Source organism: Sceloporus occidentalis, unplaced genomic scaffold (genome assembly GCF_023333645.1).
Source record: "Sceloporus occidentalis isolate IW3139 unplaced genomic scaffold, rSceOcc1.0.p SCAF_6, whole genome shotgun sequence".
In the NCBI taxonomy this organism is placed as follows: domain Eukaryota; kingdom Metazoa; phylum Chordata; class Lepidosauria; order Squamata; family Phrynosomatidae; genus Sceloporus; species Sceloporus occidentalis.
Genome location: NW_028316986.1, coordinates 13,632,464 through 13,649,047, shown reverse-complemented (window position 1 = coordinate 13,649,047; position 16,584 = coordinate 13,632,464). Strand labels below are relative to the sequence as shown.

The 16,584-nt window shown below is 42.7% G+C and overlaps 1 protein-coding gene across 1 annotated transcript; it reads right to left on the bottom strand.

The window, feature by feature from the left end:
• Positions 1–386: 386 nt before the first annotated feature.
• LOC149310422 (uncharacterized) lies at positions 387–1,550 on the bottom strand. The gene is made up of 2 exons (XM_089528287.1): positions 1,502–1,550; positions 387–1,380 (listed from the first exon to the last, which is right to left on the bottom strand). The coding sequence occupies exon 2, from the start codon at positions 1,259–1,261 to the stop codon at positions 560–562; it is 702 nt and encodes a 233-aa protein (XP_089384413.1). The 5' UTR covers positions 1,262–1,380; positions 1,502–1,550; the 3' UTR covers positions 387–559.
• Positions 1,551–16,584: the final 15,034 nt, after the last annotated feature.

Sequence of the window (16,584 nt, the reverse complement as noted above, 5' to 3'; positions counted from 1 at the left end):
ATTTTTTGGGAATATAGGAAAACAATGGTGTAAAAATGGCTTGTTTATATTACATTTATATTAATACATCATGGTTCCTACCATTGCAATGTTACACTGTGAAGACATTAAGGATAATACCAAACTTGAAAACCAAAAGGAAGGCTGTTCTAGAAACCATTGCTGAATAATATTGTTGTTGTTGTGGAAATGTTTAGGTATATTAAGGACGGTAGACCAATTTCTGAGAACACAGCTGTATTTTATCAACAATATAACTTAACATTTTAAAACACGATTAAATATCCTTTTTCTTTTGAAAAAAAACCGTCTGGTGGCTTGTTTTCCATTATGTCAAGAAAGCATGCATTTATATAAACTGTATACTGTATACATTATGTGAGAACATATCCATATGCACATGGTGACATACAAACGTTTTTCTTAACATGAAAACGAAATTTTAATTTGGTTCAAGGAGAAATGGTTTAAGTCCCTCTTTATCGGTCACAAAGGGCACGTAACAGGGTAAACATAGAATGCTGAAACATATCTGAGGTTTCAAAACAGAACCTTTTCCCTATATGTTTCCCTTATGGGGAAAATATTTTTTTTTCTTGATTATCCTCCCAGTACGAGAACTGCATGGTTTATCTTGTTTTGGTACAGGTGCAACTGCGCATTGCAAGGAAGATGTTCCTGCATTGTTCACACATTGCACGGTTCCAATACAGCCTTCATTTTCTGGGGGAACAGTGACTGCAACAACATTCTGAACATCCCTGTTGATGTTCTCTACTGTGTTGTCATCATCATGTCTAATTTCACTACTAGGAGTGACAGGACAACCATCAGGAGCATAAGCAGGAGGAAGTTCATCAAAGAGTTCAGGGGAATTGTTCCCTTGACGTTTCCCACCAAAATACGATGTGGATGGTTGCTCCTGGAAATCTGTAAAGATAGCTGGGCCTGGTGTTGAAGGAGTAATATCACACGGAGATGCCCTGAATGATGTGTGCATAGTTCCTTGGGCGATAGTATCATGTTGCCCCGTTGGAAGTGAACATTCATGATCTACTTTCCTCCGGTACAGTTCAGTCATGGTCTCCATGTACTGCAACATTCTCTGTCTGTCCTGTGCACTTCTCCTTACATCTTCCTTCATAATATTTACAAGTTCCATTTCTGTCCTCCTACAGTCTTTCATGCTGTCGTGTACAATTTCCATGAACCGTTCCTGTGTTCTCCGGGTAAGTTGGGCCTCTCGACTTGCACTCTGCATTATAGTGCACGCAATATGTTCTCCTCTTCTGGCGCGACGATTCCTGTTCCTGTTCGAACGCAGTCTTGTTCCAGGAGACAGCAATACATTGGGTGGTTCGTCCTCTGGATCGTTACGTACTGAAATTTAAAAATTAGTGAAAATAGATTAAGCCCACGGGAAGGAAATTTATTTCTTATGGTAGCATCATGTAAAGGGTTTTAGACAAGGAATTTTCTTAGAAAAGCAGATGCTACCTACCATCGCTTCTACCGCTTGTATCATCTGCACGTCTTTCCAAGTCACCCAATTGTTCTCCAGTTGCACCTTCAAAGTGGAGCATTAAACACCAACGTTATTTCTTTTGAACACATATACAGGTTCACAATATTTATGAAGAAAACAGAGATCCAGAAATTGACATAAATTTATATATGACTACCTGCTATTTGCGTAGGTCCACTTTCCAAAATTGTGAAAGGTATAGTGATTATTGTGTCATTGATACAAGTGTCATCAGAATCTGAAAAATTCAAGGGGAAAAAAAGAGTAAAGCCTTTGTTATTTTAACAAAATAATATTGTCACGCACATAGCAGAAATCTTCAGACATTACAGATGGGCTACTTGCCTTCATCACTGTCTTGTCTGGTAGTTGTTTCTTGGGTGCTTCCTTCGCCTGTGTTAGCCATGGAGGTGGATGCGGTTTCTTGAGTCACATTTGTGGTTTCACCCTCCCTTTCAAAATGAAGACTTCGGGATAACCTATGAGGGGTGATGCTAACATCCCCATGAAAGATTTCCTCTAGTTCCCTATAAAAGGGACATGTAATAGGGTTGCTTCCACTTCTCTGATTATGTTTCACAACCTTTCTATACTCAAATCTCATTTTTTTGGATTTGCTTCTGCATTCCTCGGCAGATCTGACATGGTTTTTCTTTGCCATTTCATCAGATACAACCTTAAATATATCCAAATTTCTGTAATTCTTTTTTAATTTGGTCTGCAATTTTTGTTCTTTCCATATTTCCAATAAGGCCAAAACTTCATTGGCACTCCACACCCTCCCCCTTGCTTGTGCGGAGGCACTGCTTTCGGTCACTGCATGGCTATCCATGGCTTTCCTAATTACAGAAAGTATAAAATAATACTGTCTGCAATTTAATTATAGAGGTTGTGAAATAAACTTCTGCGTTAGCACTTAGCTGCTGATGCTGGCTCTCTGCACTCCCAAACTCCCGGCACTGCAGTAAAAGCACTAGAGGGCGCAAGTCTAGTTTTGGCGCCAAGAATCCCTGCACAGTGATGACGTTGCAAATCCCTCTTCCCGCTGGACATTTCGGAGTGGCCGAAGTTATTGGGAAGCAGTGATGGCACGTAGTAAGGGTTCCAAATGGGTCAATAAGGAGATTGATCTGCTCCTGAGATTTGTTAGGGGGAGCGGAAAATTAAAGACGCTCATGAGGTCCCGTTCTATACCCATTCTTCCTGTGCATAGAGAGGTAGCAGCGCAATTAAAAATGCATGGCTACAACCGCACCGTCGAAGAGGTATTCATGAAGTTCAAAATGACGCGTGATACATTTTTGGACAGTCTGAATAGTTTTGGGCCATCACCCCCCAAAGAAAAACAACCACCCTTTTTCCCCCTAATGAAAGAGCTGTGGCTTATGGCGGGGAACCATGGCTCCCAGGAAAAAAATCCCTCGGGTAAGTTTGTAGCTTTACAAGTAAAGGCTCATTGTTGCATAGTATGCCATGGAATTCCTCCAGTGTTGTAGCCATAAGGAACAGTTGCTAAAGACAGTCACTATATCAATATCATATTAGGCTACTTCCCTTATCAGTTTCCAAAAGAAAACAACACTAAAATGGACTACCAGCCCTGAGGTCGCCATACTTTTCCAACATAGGAAGGGATAGATGGGTGTACATATGGAGGATAAATATATTAGACAACAGCATTGCCACTCTGTTTTCTTACTTTTTCTAACTGCAAAAGATGGAGAAATTTTAATGTCCTACATTTTTAGTTGTATTATCGACCTGCAGTTTTCCTAGAGTATTCTTACTATGATCAATGCACAATTTCTGATCTAGTTATCTGTTTAATTTTTTTATATGGATCAACATGCAGATACTATAGATGAACCTTGCTGTAGTGGAATCCAGTCGGGACCATCGGGAATCCTTTCGGCAAGAGACATCTTGCCAGAACCCCAAACTCTTGTACCCAGCTATATATCTGAACTTCAACAGTCAGGTGAATTTAAATAAATATGCATTGTCTTTTTCAAAATAGAGTGGTGGTCATATAAGGATTAAGGTTTATATTAATAACATACATCTATATACCGGAGAACTGAATATCACGAAAACTTTACTTTCAAGACAGTAAATAAAAAGAAATATACGAACATATTGTGTTAAACAGAGAATACATTGCAATAAACTGTCTTATTAAAAGCTATTTGTATATATCTTTTGTCTGTACAGTGCAATCTTCCTTGAAAATCCAGGAAAATATCAATAGGAAAATTGTGGGAGTACTACAGAGAATGAATGGAAGATTAAAGAAAATCGAGAATATAATTGAATTGCATCTGCAGAAAACATCCACCACTTAAATGTATTCACACATGTTATTATTACTGCATTGTTATTGAATACAAGTTTAGAGGTTGGACACAGTACTGTACTGTTAAAATAAGATGGCTATTATTTAGATGTCCAATAACATGCATCGATCGATGATAACGATGTATTGATTGTCCTTTTTTTTAAAAGGGTATTTCTGATTTTTTTATTAAACCTTTTTTTGACTTGCATCCAAAGTTGGATATGTTACAAGTATGTTGTTCCAAGGGAACCAGACTTTATTTTTAACAAGTATGATTCCCCAATTTCTGGGTAATCATTTGTTTGTTATTACAGATTGAGAAGATTGTTTTGTTGTATTGCGTCGCAGTGTAATAAATGCAGTTTGTAATTAATAACTCACATCTGTTGCCATGCTTAACAGTAGTGTCCTTTACTTCTATATAAAAATACCTGTTCAGACTTGCAGATTGATAATTTCTTGAATACCATGCCACCAAGTACAGGAAATACACACTGCCAAGAGCATCAAAGGTACATAGTTTCATAAAGATAGAGGTAACATAACAACCTTTATCCAGATATCAAATTCGCTTAGCTGTGAAAAGCTAGCATTCCAAACAGTCAAGGTAGATGCTGGTATGACATATTACCAGTAGGCCCCTGTAAAGTTAGCCCACATCATACCGCTTCTGTTTTACAGCCTTTACATGTACTTTGTGACCAAGAAGTGTCTTCATTCAAACAATCCAAAATGCATGGTAGAGTGGCCATACATGTTATTTTATACATGCAAGTAGAAATGTTCTACAAAATAAAAATTATCCCAATTAAAAACAATGGAAATACATTGCTGTGTAAACTTTCAGCACTTGGCAAATAAAGCTTAACAGTAATAATAATAATAATATTCAGGCAGAGAGTATTGATATACATGGTTGCTTAATGATCCATCAGCAATGGTAAGTTTTGAGTGGCAAATTGTGCAGTACTATAAACAAATTCTAATATTAGTTAAATTCTGAATATGAAATAATTTCTCAAATGCATAACAGATTACAGATGAAAAAGAACATAATTCCTGAAATCCAGAAATGATCCCTTTTTTAACATGCTGGAGGGAGAACAGTTCTTTGAAAATAATTTTACCAGCCAGCAATGAAAACCATGGTCAACATTACACATAAACCCACTTCCTCAGATGTAATTTTGGCTTAGTTAACACTCTTCTTTGGGCTGCTCATGCTTTTCAAAGAACAAGATGCATTTGCATATTAGCCAGCATGCTGCCAATCCCCGGTACACCCTCCATGGATGTCTATAGTGTGTGAAACTCCGCCTTGCATGCATTTCTACATGGCCCCCACCCTTTCTCCCAAAATGGAAGAGACCTTCAGGGGACACTGGGGAGGGAAGGGTTTTTTTTCTATTTCTTTTCTTTTACCAGAATGTGAGGCGGGGAAGTTCCCCGCCTCTTTTTGTGCAGGCCGAAATATACAGTGGTACCCCGGGATACGAAAGCACCGCCTTACGAAATTCCCGGGTTACGAAAAAAAATAATTTAAAAAAACTGTTCCGCGTTACGAAAGTTTTTTCGGGTTACGAAAAAACTTTTGGTGCTTTTCGGCGCTATTTCGCACCAAAAAGCGGCTTTCGCTATTAGCGCCTATGGCAATTCGGCTTGCGAAAGTCTTCCGGGTTACGAAAAGGGCAGCGGAACGAATTAATTTCGTAACCCGGGGGACCACTGTACTGTCATCCTTGTAGGTCACACAGTATGAAAACAGGGTCATATTGTCCAGCGGTCTTCTGGCAGCCCAGTAAAGCACCTCATGAGATGCTTTACTGCTGCTCCAGAATTCTGCCCACTGCAGGCGACTCCTTTCCTTTCTGTGTCACCTACAAGGATAACAACATACAGCGGCATGTCGAGCTCCCATGACAGGAGCCACGACTGAGCAATTTGGCATCAAGAGCACCATAGACCCCACACATTTCCACTGTCTTTTGTGTCATGGCGAGTATCGCCGTTCCTTGCTCTATGACATCTCTTTCTATGGTCGATCCTATACCGTTTGTCCTGCTGCCAACAACCCGCTCCTTTTGCTGATATGAGCTCGTTTTGCCCAAAATTTAAAGCTAATTTGCATATATTTCCCAGCATTCCAGCACCCCTCATCCATTATGGCCTCCATGGCTTCAATACCCAAAACCCGGCCATCCAATAGTCTCCTTGCCTCCGTACATGTGACCCCGAACAACCAACCCCCAGTCTAAATTTGCCCCTAAATGCCTCCCTTTCCTCTGTCAATCATCTGCAGGGGGAGGAGAAGCCCCAAAGCTGAGCTGGAAAAAGCCCAATCTGTCATAAGCACGCAGGGAGGCCAGCCCCAAATCCTCAGAGCCCGACAGAGGTTTTAAAAAGACAAAAAACTGAGAAACCTCCAGGTTCCCCCCCCCCCCCGCTCAGAAAATTTCCCCCCTTTTCCTTGTGCAGCCCTCGGTGTCGCTGCATCCGCGGACCCCAGATGTCCTTTAAACACCAGCCCCCGGATATCATGGTGTATTGTGCCTACACACAACAGAGATGGGTCACTTACACAACTCCAGAGATAAATATGTCTAGACACATTGCAATATGCTGGCGACAGAAGTCACTCTGTGACAATTCCGGAGACACTTGTATCCTCTGCTTTTGCGACTCGGTAACAGTTAGCAAACATCTAACCTGTGATACTTAGTGCTATGCATTATGTCTATGTAATGTCTCCATTTCTGCTTTTTTGTGCCCGTGCACAGAAAAAAAACCTCACACACGTGTGTGTATGCAGAGAATAGGATAAAATCCTTTTGTCAAAGACGGGGGCACGTCATACATGGGAGAGCAAAGAAAAAATTAGTACGCTCTAGGACTTTGGAGGACTAAAAGAGAAGGGCATTCTTTCAGCCAATCAGGAGACGGAGGAATGAGAGAACGGATTTGAGAACGGATAAGAATACCGCACACACTTCTGTTGGAACGTTCTCATCACGTTTCAGCTCTCTGGGAACACATTCATATCTGTACCCTCCTGGAACACATTTGGAACACATTTAAGCGTTCTGAGAACCCGATTGGAACACATACGTGCGGTATACTCAAATGCGTTCCGTTCTCATCACGTGATGAGAACGTTCTCAGAACGCAGTGCGATAATCTCCCTAGTTGAGAATACCATTCCAGGGTAACTCGGTCATACCTACAGTATGTGTTGAAGAACAAAAGTATCGGAACCACGCAGCCTATATGGAATCTCTAAATTGTCTAACTGACCTCAAATGTGGTGAATATTATTTAATAACCAGTATTCAGCAAGCAAGTATTCATGTGGGATCAATGTGGTGTAATGGTTTGACTGTTGGACTATGAGTCTGGAGACCAGGGTTCAAATCACTGCTTATCCATGGCAACCCATTGGGTGACCATGGGCAAATCATATTCTCTCAGCCTCAGAGGGAGGCCAGGGCAAAGTTGCCTCTGAACAAACATTGGCAAGAAAACCTTGTGATTGGTTCTCCTTAGAGTCAGCATAAGTTAGAAATGACTTGAGGGCACACAACGACAAGAACGATTCAAGAAGTAGACCAGTCAGCCAAATTATGTATGCCAGGGGGCACCCAATATTGATGAAACACAGTTTTAGTCAAACCATCTAAGAATTTTTTAAATCAAGAGTTACTAATTTTGTTGAAATCCAATTTGTAGTTAAACCACATAACTTTTTTTGAAGCAAGAACTACTCCTGGGCAATGCTAGAGGCCCCCATTTACCCAAGAAGGGCACTGGGAAGGGGATTTCGAGAGTTCCATTTGACTGAAATGAGAGGCCGCTTAAACATCTCATTTGTATTCTGTGTGTGAAAATGAATCAAGCTAACGTTTAAGCCAACCTGAAATCCCTTCTCCATGGTGGCCTAAATTATTAGGCTCCAATACTCTCACTTCTTTGCCCAGGTTTAATTCCACATCAGTTATGCCTTGGTTTACAGCACAACACCATGCAGCTGTTATTAATATTGCATTAGTATTTATGGTATCAAATGTTTATGAAATTCCTTCAGGTCAACTGGAGTGTGTTGCTGTATGAAAAAGGTTTGCCACATTCTGTCTGATGTGGGAAAGGCCCCGTTGCAGCTGCTTCCAGAGCAAATCTAGAGATACACCAGGACTGGAGATATGCCACTATGCAATGGCTTCTGTACCCAATGGATGCAGAGCCTGGGAGAAAGAGGCAAGAAACAAAGAATCAGGAAATTCAAAAATAGCAGGGAAAATAACAGGCACATCCACAACATCCTTTGAAACACTGCCATAATTACCCAGCTAGTGACTGTTTTGGTAACAATGCCTGCTTGCTGCCCACAAATAGGAATCAATGAATTCAGAATGGGGATGTGTCTTCAGGACACATATCTGCTTCATCACATATACAAAACAAACACCAACGCTACAGGATCCCTACTCCATTAGCCATGCTGACACAGCCAAAAGTATATGTCAGTATCTCCCTCCCACTTATACATATAATAAGGCATCTAGTGTTTAATTCTAACAAAAGTCAATACATTTCCCCTACTAGACATCCTAGCCATCTTAAAGTTATATTAAGCATTCAGAATTGATTTTATTTTTAACTGAAAACCTGCTTTAAAAGAATGGTACTGTGCATTTTTAGATATACTTCTGTCTTTTGTCCAAATAATGGCATGGCTACAGGGGCCATTAAAATTGGTTTTTCTTGCCTTGCCGCAACCTATCCAAACGATGCAGAGTCAAAGTCCCAATTCAAGTGCACACTGTCTTCACACAGGTAGGCCAGCTCTGCACCGAATATGGGCCATCCCTGCCTTAAAGATAATTTTTAAAACTACCGTTTGCTCTGGATCTTCCAGGAAGTGACACTAGGTGGTTGTCTACACATGTGTGCTGTTGTACTGCCCACCACTTATTTAATTTATTTATTTATTTATGGTATTTATACTCCGCCCTTCAGCCCTAAAGGCTATCAGAGCTGCTTACTATTATTATTTTTAATTAAACGGTTCTCTGCCCTCAGGCTTACAATCTAAAAGACACGACACAAAAGGAGAAGGGAATGGTGGTGGGAAAGGGGATGAGGTCCAGTGGTTATTCTCTCCTTCTGAGGCCTGGACCAAGGCAGATCGACTGGAGGGAGGACTCTCTATCTTCAGGCTAGCCCTGGTGGAGCTGGGCCTGCCTGGTCACTCCCTCACAGGCTGAAGGATGACAGTTAGCATGGAGGGAGGGCTCTCTTTCTTCAGGCTAGACCTGGTGGAACTGGGTTTGCCTGTTCACTCCCTCACAGGCCGAAGGATGACAGTTAGCATGGAGGGAGGGCTCTCTTCCTTCAGGCTAGCCCCGCTGTTGCTGATGCGAGTCCCTCCATGTGATCAATTGTGGATCCTCAATTTTGACCTCAGATCGAGCAATTCATGCCACTGGTGGCACAGCCAGGACACGTGTGTAGACAACCACCTGGCACTGCTCTAGAGTGCCCAGTTAATGTGGGAAATTTAATAATAATAATAATAATAATAATAATAATAATAATAATATGTTTTATTTATAGACCGCTATTCCGCAATGATCATAGCGGTGTACAGTTAAAAATCTTAATGCAATACAAAATACAAGGTGACAAAGGAGGGAGAAGTCTCGTCCTTCAGGCAGTCCCTGATGTTGCTGGGTCTGCCTGATGACTCCCTCTGAGGCCAAGATGACAGTTGAGGAGGGAGGGGCCTCTTCCTTCAGACAGTCCCTGATGTTGCTGGGTCTGCCTGATGACTCCCTCTGAGGCCGAGATGACAGTTTAGGAGGGAGGGGCCTCTTCCTTCAGACAGTCCCTGATGTTGCTGGGTCTGCCTGATGACTCCCTCTGAGGCCGAGATGACAGTTTAGGAGGGAGGGGCCTCTTCCTTCAGACAGTCCCTGATGTTGCTGGGTCTGCCTGATGACTCCCTCTGAGGCCAAGATGACAGTTGAAGAGGGAGAGGCCTCTTCCTTCAGGCAGTCCCTGATGTTACTGGGTCTGCCTGATGACTCCCTCTGAGGCCGAGATGACAGTCTAGGAGGGAGGGGCCTCTTCCTTCAGACAGTCCCTGATGTTGCTGGGTCTGCCTGATGACTCCCTCTGAGGCCGAGATGACAGTCTAGGAGGGAGGGGCCTCTTCCTTCAGACAGTCCCTGATGTTGCTGGGTCTGCCTGATGACTCCCTCTGAGGCCAAGATGACAGTTGAGGAGGGAGGGGCCTCTTCCTTCAGGCAGTCCCTGATGTTGCTGGGTCTGCCTGATCGCTCCCTCTGAGGCCGAGAAGACAGTTGAGGAGGGAGGGGCCTCTTCCTTCAGGCAGTCCCTGATGTTGCTGGGTCTGCCTGATCGCTCCCTCTGAGGCCGAGAAGACAGTTGAGGAGGGAGGGGCCTCTTCCTTCAGGCAGTCCCTGATGTTGCTGGGTCTGCCTGATGACTCCCTCTGAGGCCAAGATGACAGTTTAGGAGAGAGGGGCCTCTTCCTTCAGGCAGTCCCTGATGTTGCTGGGTCTGCCTGATGACTCCCTCTGAGGCCAAGATGACAGTTTAGGAGGGAGGGGCCTCTTCCTTCAGGCAGTCCCTGATGTTGCTGGGTCTGCCTGATCTCTCCCTCTGAGGCCAAGATGACAGTTTAGGAGGGAGGGGCCTCTTCCTTCAGGCAGTCCCTGATGTTGCTGGGTCTGCCTGATCGCTCCCTCTGAGGCCGAGATGACAGTTAAAGAGGGAGGGGCCTCTTCCTTCAGGCAGTCCCTGATGTTGCTGGGTCTGCCTGATCTCTCCCTCTGAGGCCGAGAAGACAGTTGAGGAGGGAGGGGCCTCTTCCTTCAGGCAGTCCCTGATGTTGCTGGGTCTGCCTGATCGCTCCCTCTGAGGCCGAGATGACAGTTAAAGAGGGAGGGGCCTCTTCCTTCAGGCAGTCCCTGATCTTGCTGGGTCTGCCTGATCTCTCCCTCTGAGGCCGAGATGACAGTTAAAGAGGGAGGGGCCTCTTCCTTGAGGCAGTCCCTGATGTTGCTGGGTCTGCCTGATGACTCCCTCTGAGGCCAAGATGACAGTTTAGGAGGGAGGGGCCTCTTCCTTCAGGCAGTCCCTGATGTTGCTGGGTCTGCCTGATGACTCCCTGATGACTGCCTGATGGGGCAGCTTTGGGGCCAGAATACTCTGGGAGCACCCTGGAATATTCTGGCCAGTACAAACCTGCCACACACACACACACACACTCTGAACTATGTGGTTGACTATTTACCGTGGGATTTGTTCACCCTTGAGATTTGTGCAGTCCCACCACCATATATTTTGTAAAGAACCACACTTTGATTTTGTTAATTGTATTTCAATCTACAACTTTTCCAGATCACATATCCAGTTTAAAGTGACTTGGCAGGTTCTTGATCTACAGGAAACAAATCTCAAGGCACAATTTGAACCATACTTTCTTGCAAGTAACACCATTCAGATCAATATGACTTGTTCCCAATACATGTGTTTTGCATTGTGGGTTCTTTCACCCTTAATATGTAATGTAAAGCCTTTGTACAAGTTAAAAGTACTGAATGATGATACAGCCTTGCTTGCAAAGGGGGAAAATTTCCATTGTTTGTCACTTTTTTTTATGGCAGCCCTTTCAATATCTGATGACTTATTGCTGTACTGCCCATTAATTCCTTCTGTTTCACTCCCTTCAGTCTTTTATTATACTCTCTGATAAAAGCTTATAGCCTTTTGTTAACCTCTTTTGATCTCCTCTGAACATGATGTGGATACAAGGGGCCAAGCTGTCGCCTAGATGGTTTTGAGTCGTGTGGCACAATTTCTTTACATGCCTTAGGTCAGGCCATCTGCTGAAGCAGTTCAAATAAGCATTTCCTCTTTTGCAAGGAGTCATCTTCTAGACATTGTCAAAGTGAATGCTGGCAGGGGAAAAATATTAACTCAATTTGCTTGCAAGAGCATGCTTACGCTTTGAGAACCAAACTGAGCACAATATCTGTGGATCTGTGTATTTAAGTGCAACATTGTCACAATCATCCAAAAAGAGGAGTGGAACAGCAAACAGGTATGCTTGGCCAACTGCAGTACGTCAATACTTATCCAGTATTAAATTATTAAATAATGGCAACAAACAGTCTCTTAGTGCTAGGGAATTATTATTATTATTATTATTATTATTATTATTATTATTATTATTAACCTTTATTTATAAAGCGCTGTAAATTTACACAGCGCTGTACATACAATCTTTTAGTCAGACGGTTCCCTGCCCTCAGGCTTACAATCTAAAAATTACAAGTCAAACTACTTACTCAAGCCTAGTTGGGGCGGTGAACTGGGTTGCCAATCTCTGTAATTCATCGCCCCTCACCCCATTTCTAAAAATAATGAAAATAATAAAGATCAATATTACTGAAACCAAACATTTATTTATATCAACAAACTCAGAAGGGCTTCAGAATATAAAAACACTTCAAAAAGACCTGAAATCAATGGGAAATAAAAAACAGGTTATTATTATTATTATTATTATTATTAACCTTTATTTATATAGCGTTGTAAATTTACACAGTTTGATGTCAAAGAAAATGTAATTGGTGTTCAAATGGGGAGAACCAGATTCAAGTCCCCACAGAGGCATGATGGTTCTGAACCCTGTTACCATGGTGGTTCTGCAGGGTCAGGATATTCATAGAATCATACAGTTGAAAGAGATTCCAAGGGCCATCCATAGAAAACAATATTCATCCAAACCTCCTATGCAGGAACACAGTATCAAAGCACCCCTGACAGATGGCTATCCAGCCTGTTTAAACGTAAAGATAAATAAAGGTAGTGTCTTGATATGAATGTCTAGTAGTAACTGACTGTAGGGGGTGGTGCACATCTCCATTTCTATGCCGAAGCATCAGCATTGCCCGAGGAGTACTCCTGTGGTCATGGCCTGCACTGACTGCACTGAATGCTGTTACCTTCCCACCGAAGTGGTACCTATTTTATACCTGCATTTGCATGTTTTTGAACTCCTAGGTTGACAGAAGCTGGGACTAGTGACAGGAGCTCACCCCATCCTGCAGCACTTGGGCCTCGAATTGCTAACCTTCAGATCTTGTGATCGTCAGAATCGGCGTCTTCACCACTAAGCCACTGCATCCCTTTTACCTTCTGCTTAAAAACCTCCAAAGAAGGAGACTCTACCACTTTTCTGGGGAGTGTGTTCCACTGTCAAACAGCTCCTACTGTCAGCAGGTTCCTCCTAATGTTTCGGTGGAATTTCTTTTCTTGTAGCTTGCATCTATTGTTCCAGGTCCTAATCTCTGGAGCAGCAGAAAACAAGCTAGCTCCCTCCTCAATATGAAAACCCTGAAAGTAAAAAGGAGCGGCTTTTGTTTACTTTCCATTCGTGTCATCACAAGTTTAGCAACATGTCTGAAAATCAACCCACTTTTGTGGGGGTTTTCTACCTTTTAAACACCGTTTTGCACAGGATTTCCCCCATGTGATGAACGGCATTACAAAGTACAAAACAGTGTTGCATGCCAGCATTCTCTGAAGATGCCAGGCACAGATGCTGGCGAAACGTCAGGAATAAACTCTTCTAGAACATGGCCACATTGCCTGAAAAACCCACAAAAAACAATAGTGTTGTGAGCTGTTTACTAGGGTATAACCATACAGGACATACGTTTTTTAAAACAGGTTATATGTATACAGTCTTTTGTCTGGGTGGGAGGCCACTGCAATGTGAGGCTTTGTGACTGTTGTTTTTGTGAGCGTTGGGGAAAAAATCAAAATAAACTTCATGTACAAAGAGGGGAAAAAATAAGTCAGATGTTAGTGTTACTAAAGCAAACCTGCCTATAGGCACAGCAATTATGTAACTAAGCTCCATCTGTGGCTGAAATGATCCTCTACATGGAAGTGCATTTTTATTCTTCCCTTTTTAAAGAAAAGGACTAGGGGCACAATCCTACGCATATTAACTCAAAAAGGTCCCACTGTGCTCAGTAGAGCTTATTCCCAGTAGTGCGCATAGGAATATCATCTTCGTTCTGGAACTGCAGAAGGCTTTGACTTTTGTTTGAAGAGCTTCAAGTAAATGCTATTTATAGCTTAAACTGTGCTCACATGCAGAATATGTGGCCACAGAAGGACTTTCCCCCTCTTGTCTGTTTTAAATTGACAAAAAGAAGTTGAAACAGCTGAGTTCCCTCCTCAGTCCCATACTGACCCCTTGAGGGCAGTTTAAAGAGATTGATACTGACTTTTCGGAAACCAGCATTATCTCTATAAAGACATCTGCCCTTTTGTTTTGGTTTTTGGTAAAAGAGTGTTTCTAATCACATGACTGGTTATAAGATAGTGAGATAAATGACTTTGCAATCCTGTATATATTTAGCTAGGACTAAATAGCACACTGAACTCAATAGAGCTTTTATAGAGAAATGTATGTGTTGTGTGCCTTCAAGTTGCTTTGGACTTACGGCAATCCTAAAGCTATCATGTTTTTTTTGGGGGGGGAGGCAAGATTTATTTGGAAGTGGTTTGTCATTGCCTTCCTCCAAGGCTGAGAGAGTGTGCCTTGCCCAGTGGGTTTCGTGGCTAAGCGGGGATCGAACCCTGGTCTCCAGAGTTGTAATCCAACACTCAATCCACTATGCCATGCTGGCTCTAAATGTATGATTATGTTATCAAGTGCACAAAATAATGTTTTGATCTTTATTCAGACTGAGGTTCATGAAGGTAAAGGTGTGACTACATTTAAGAGTTCTGCACTTTGACATCGCTTTAACTGCTGTGGCTCCATCCTACAGAATCCTGGGATTTGTAGTTTTGTGAGGCACCAGCACTCATTGGCAGAGAAGGCTAAAGACCTTGTATAACTACAAATTGTAGGATTCCATAGGATGGAGCTTCAGCACTTAAAATGGTGTCAAACTGCATTATTTCTACAGTGTGGATGTACCTCCCAGTGATTGTTGTTAGCTGCCATCAAGTCAACTTCAACTTATGGCGATCCTATTAATAAGAGACCTTCAAGTCACCTTATTCTCAACAGCCTTGCTCAGTTTTTGCAAACTCAAGGCCATAGTTTCCTTGATCCATCAAGCTTTCTATCCATGTATAATGAGGTCTTCCTCTTTTTCTACAGCCTTCTACGTTAGCAAGCATTATTGTCTTTTCTATTGAGTCATGTCTTCTCATGATGTGTCCAAAGTAGTGTTGTATCAATTCAGTTTTCTCATCTCATTCCTGAAGAGCCAGGGGGGAAAAATCTCCCTTTTTTTAAAAGGAAGGTTGTAGGGATACAGAATGAGAGAGTAGAGAGATACAAGAGAGATAGGAAGAGGAAGTAGAGTGAGGAAGTAAAATGAGAGGAAGATAGAAAGAAATGGGTATAGATACAAAATAGGAGGAAAGAGTCAGTATCAGTAGAGCTACATGTATAAAAAGGTAATTGAGAAAGAGTATTTTGGGAATACACTGGGCCCTTGTTACCCGCTGGGGTTTGGTTCCAGGACCCCCACGGATAACAAAATCCGTGGATGCTCAAGCCCCACTAAACACAATGGCATAGCAAAATGGTGTCTCATATGAAATGGCTAAATCAAATTTGCAATTTGGAATGTATACTTTTGGGGGGGAATATTTTCAAGCAGTGGATGCTTGAATTCGTGGATAAAAAATCTGTGGATAAGGAAGGCTGACAGTAATACAAAGATGCCTAAAAGACAAATTATATCTTCCGGCCTGAGAGGGAGTGATCAGGCAGGGATAGCCTGAAGGAAGAGGCTCCTCCCTCCTTAACTGTCATCTTGGCCTGAGAGGGAGCGATCAGGCAGACCCAGCTCCACCAGGGCTAGCCTGAAGGAAGAGGCTCCTCCCTCCTTAACTGTCATCTTCCGGCCTCCTATTCCCCTCCAGCTATGCTCTGACTGTGTGGAGGAGAGGCTTGCGTACCCTAATGAAGTTGTGAGCTATGCTGGTGGTGGTATAATAGCCACCGGCAGGGCCTCCCATGCCAGACAGGTCACAACCGAAGGGTCTGATCAAGAGCACCAAAGGGCAGGATGGGCTCTCTAGCCTTGTGGCAACCATCCTAGGAGAAGGAAAACTCTAATCCCAAACCCGGGCAGATGGTGCTCGTCTAACCCTGTAAGGTCAACCATCTAAGAGAAGGAAACTCTACTCAAACCTACGACCCGAGGACCTCGCTGCCACCGTCCATGCTTGTCAAGGCCTCAGCAGTCGAACCTCTGGTTTAAAGGGTGAGGCCAGTTCTGTGCACGCTGCCCTGCACCAGAAAAATCCATTGCACAGGCTCAAAGGATACATCCAACGCCATCAACGCGTTTGTAGAAAGCATGCATGAGTCCTTCCTGAATCTTCATTCGTGAAGTAAAGCCAAGAAGAAGAAGAGAAGAGATATAGAAATAAAATGGTAGTTTGAATGGTAATATAGGCGTTGATGTGTATGTAACTGATTTGTAAGCTGCTCTGATAGCCTTGGCTGAAGAGCGGGGTATAAGTAAATAAATATCATCATCATCATCATCATCATCATCATCATCATCATCATCATCATCAAGTTTTTGAAGGATAGAAAATTGTTTAATGAATGGGCCTTGTCCTGGGATCAATACGATCCTAGGCTGCATCAATAAAA

Coding starts and splice junctions, on each gene's coding strand:
- LOC149310422 (XM_089528287.1), bottom strand. CDS start 1,261: ATGCAGAGTGCAAGTCGAGAGGCCCAACTTACCCGGAGAACACAGGAA.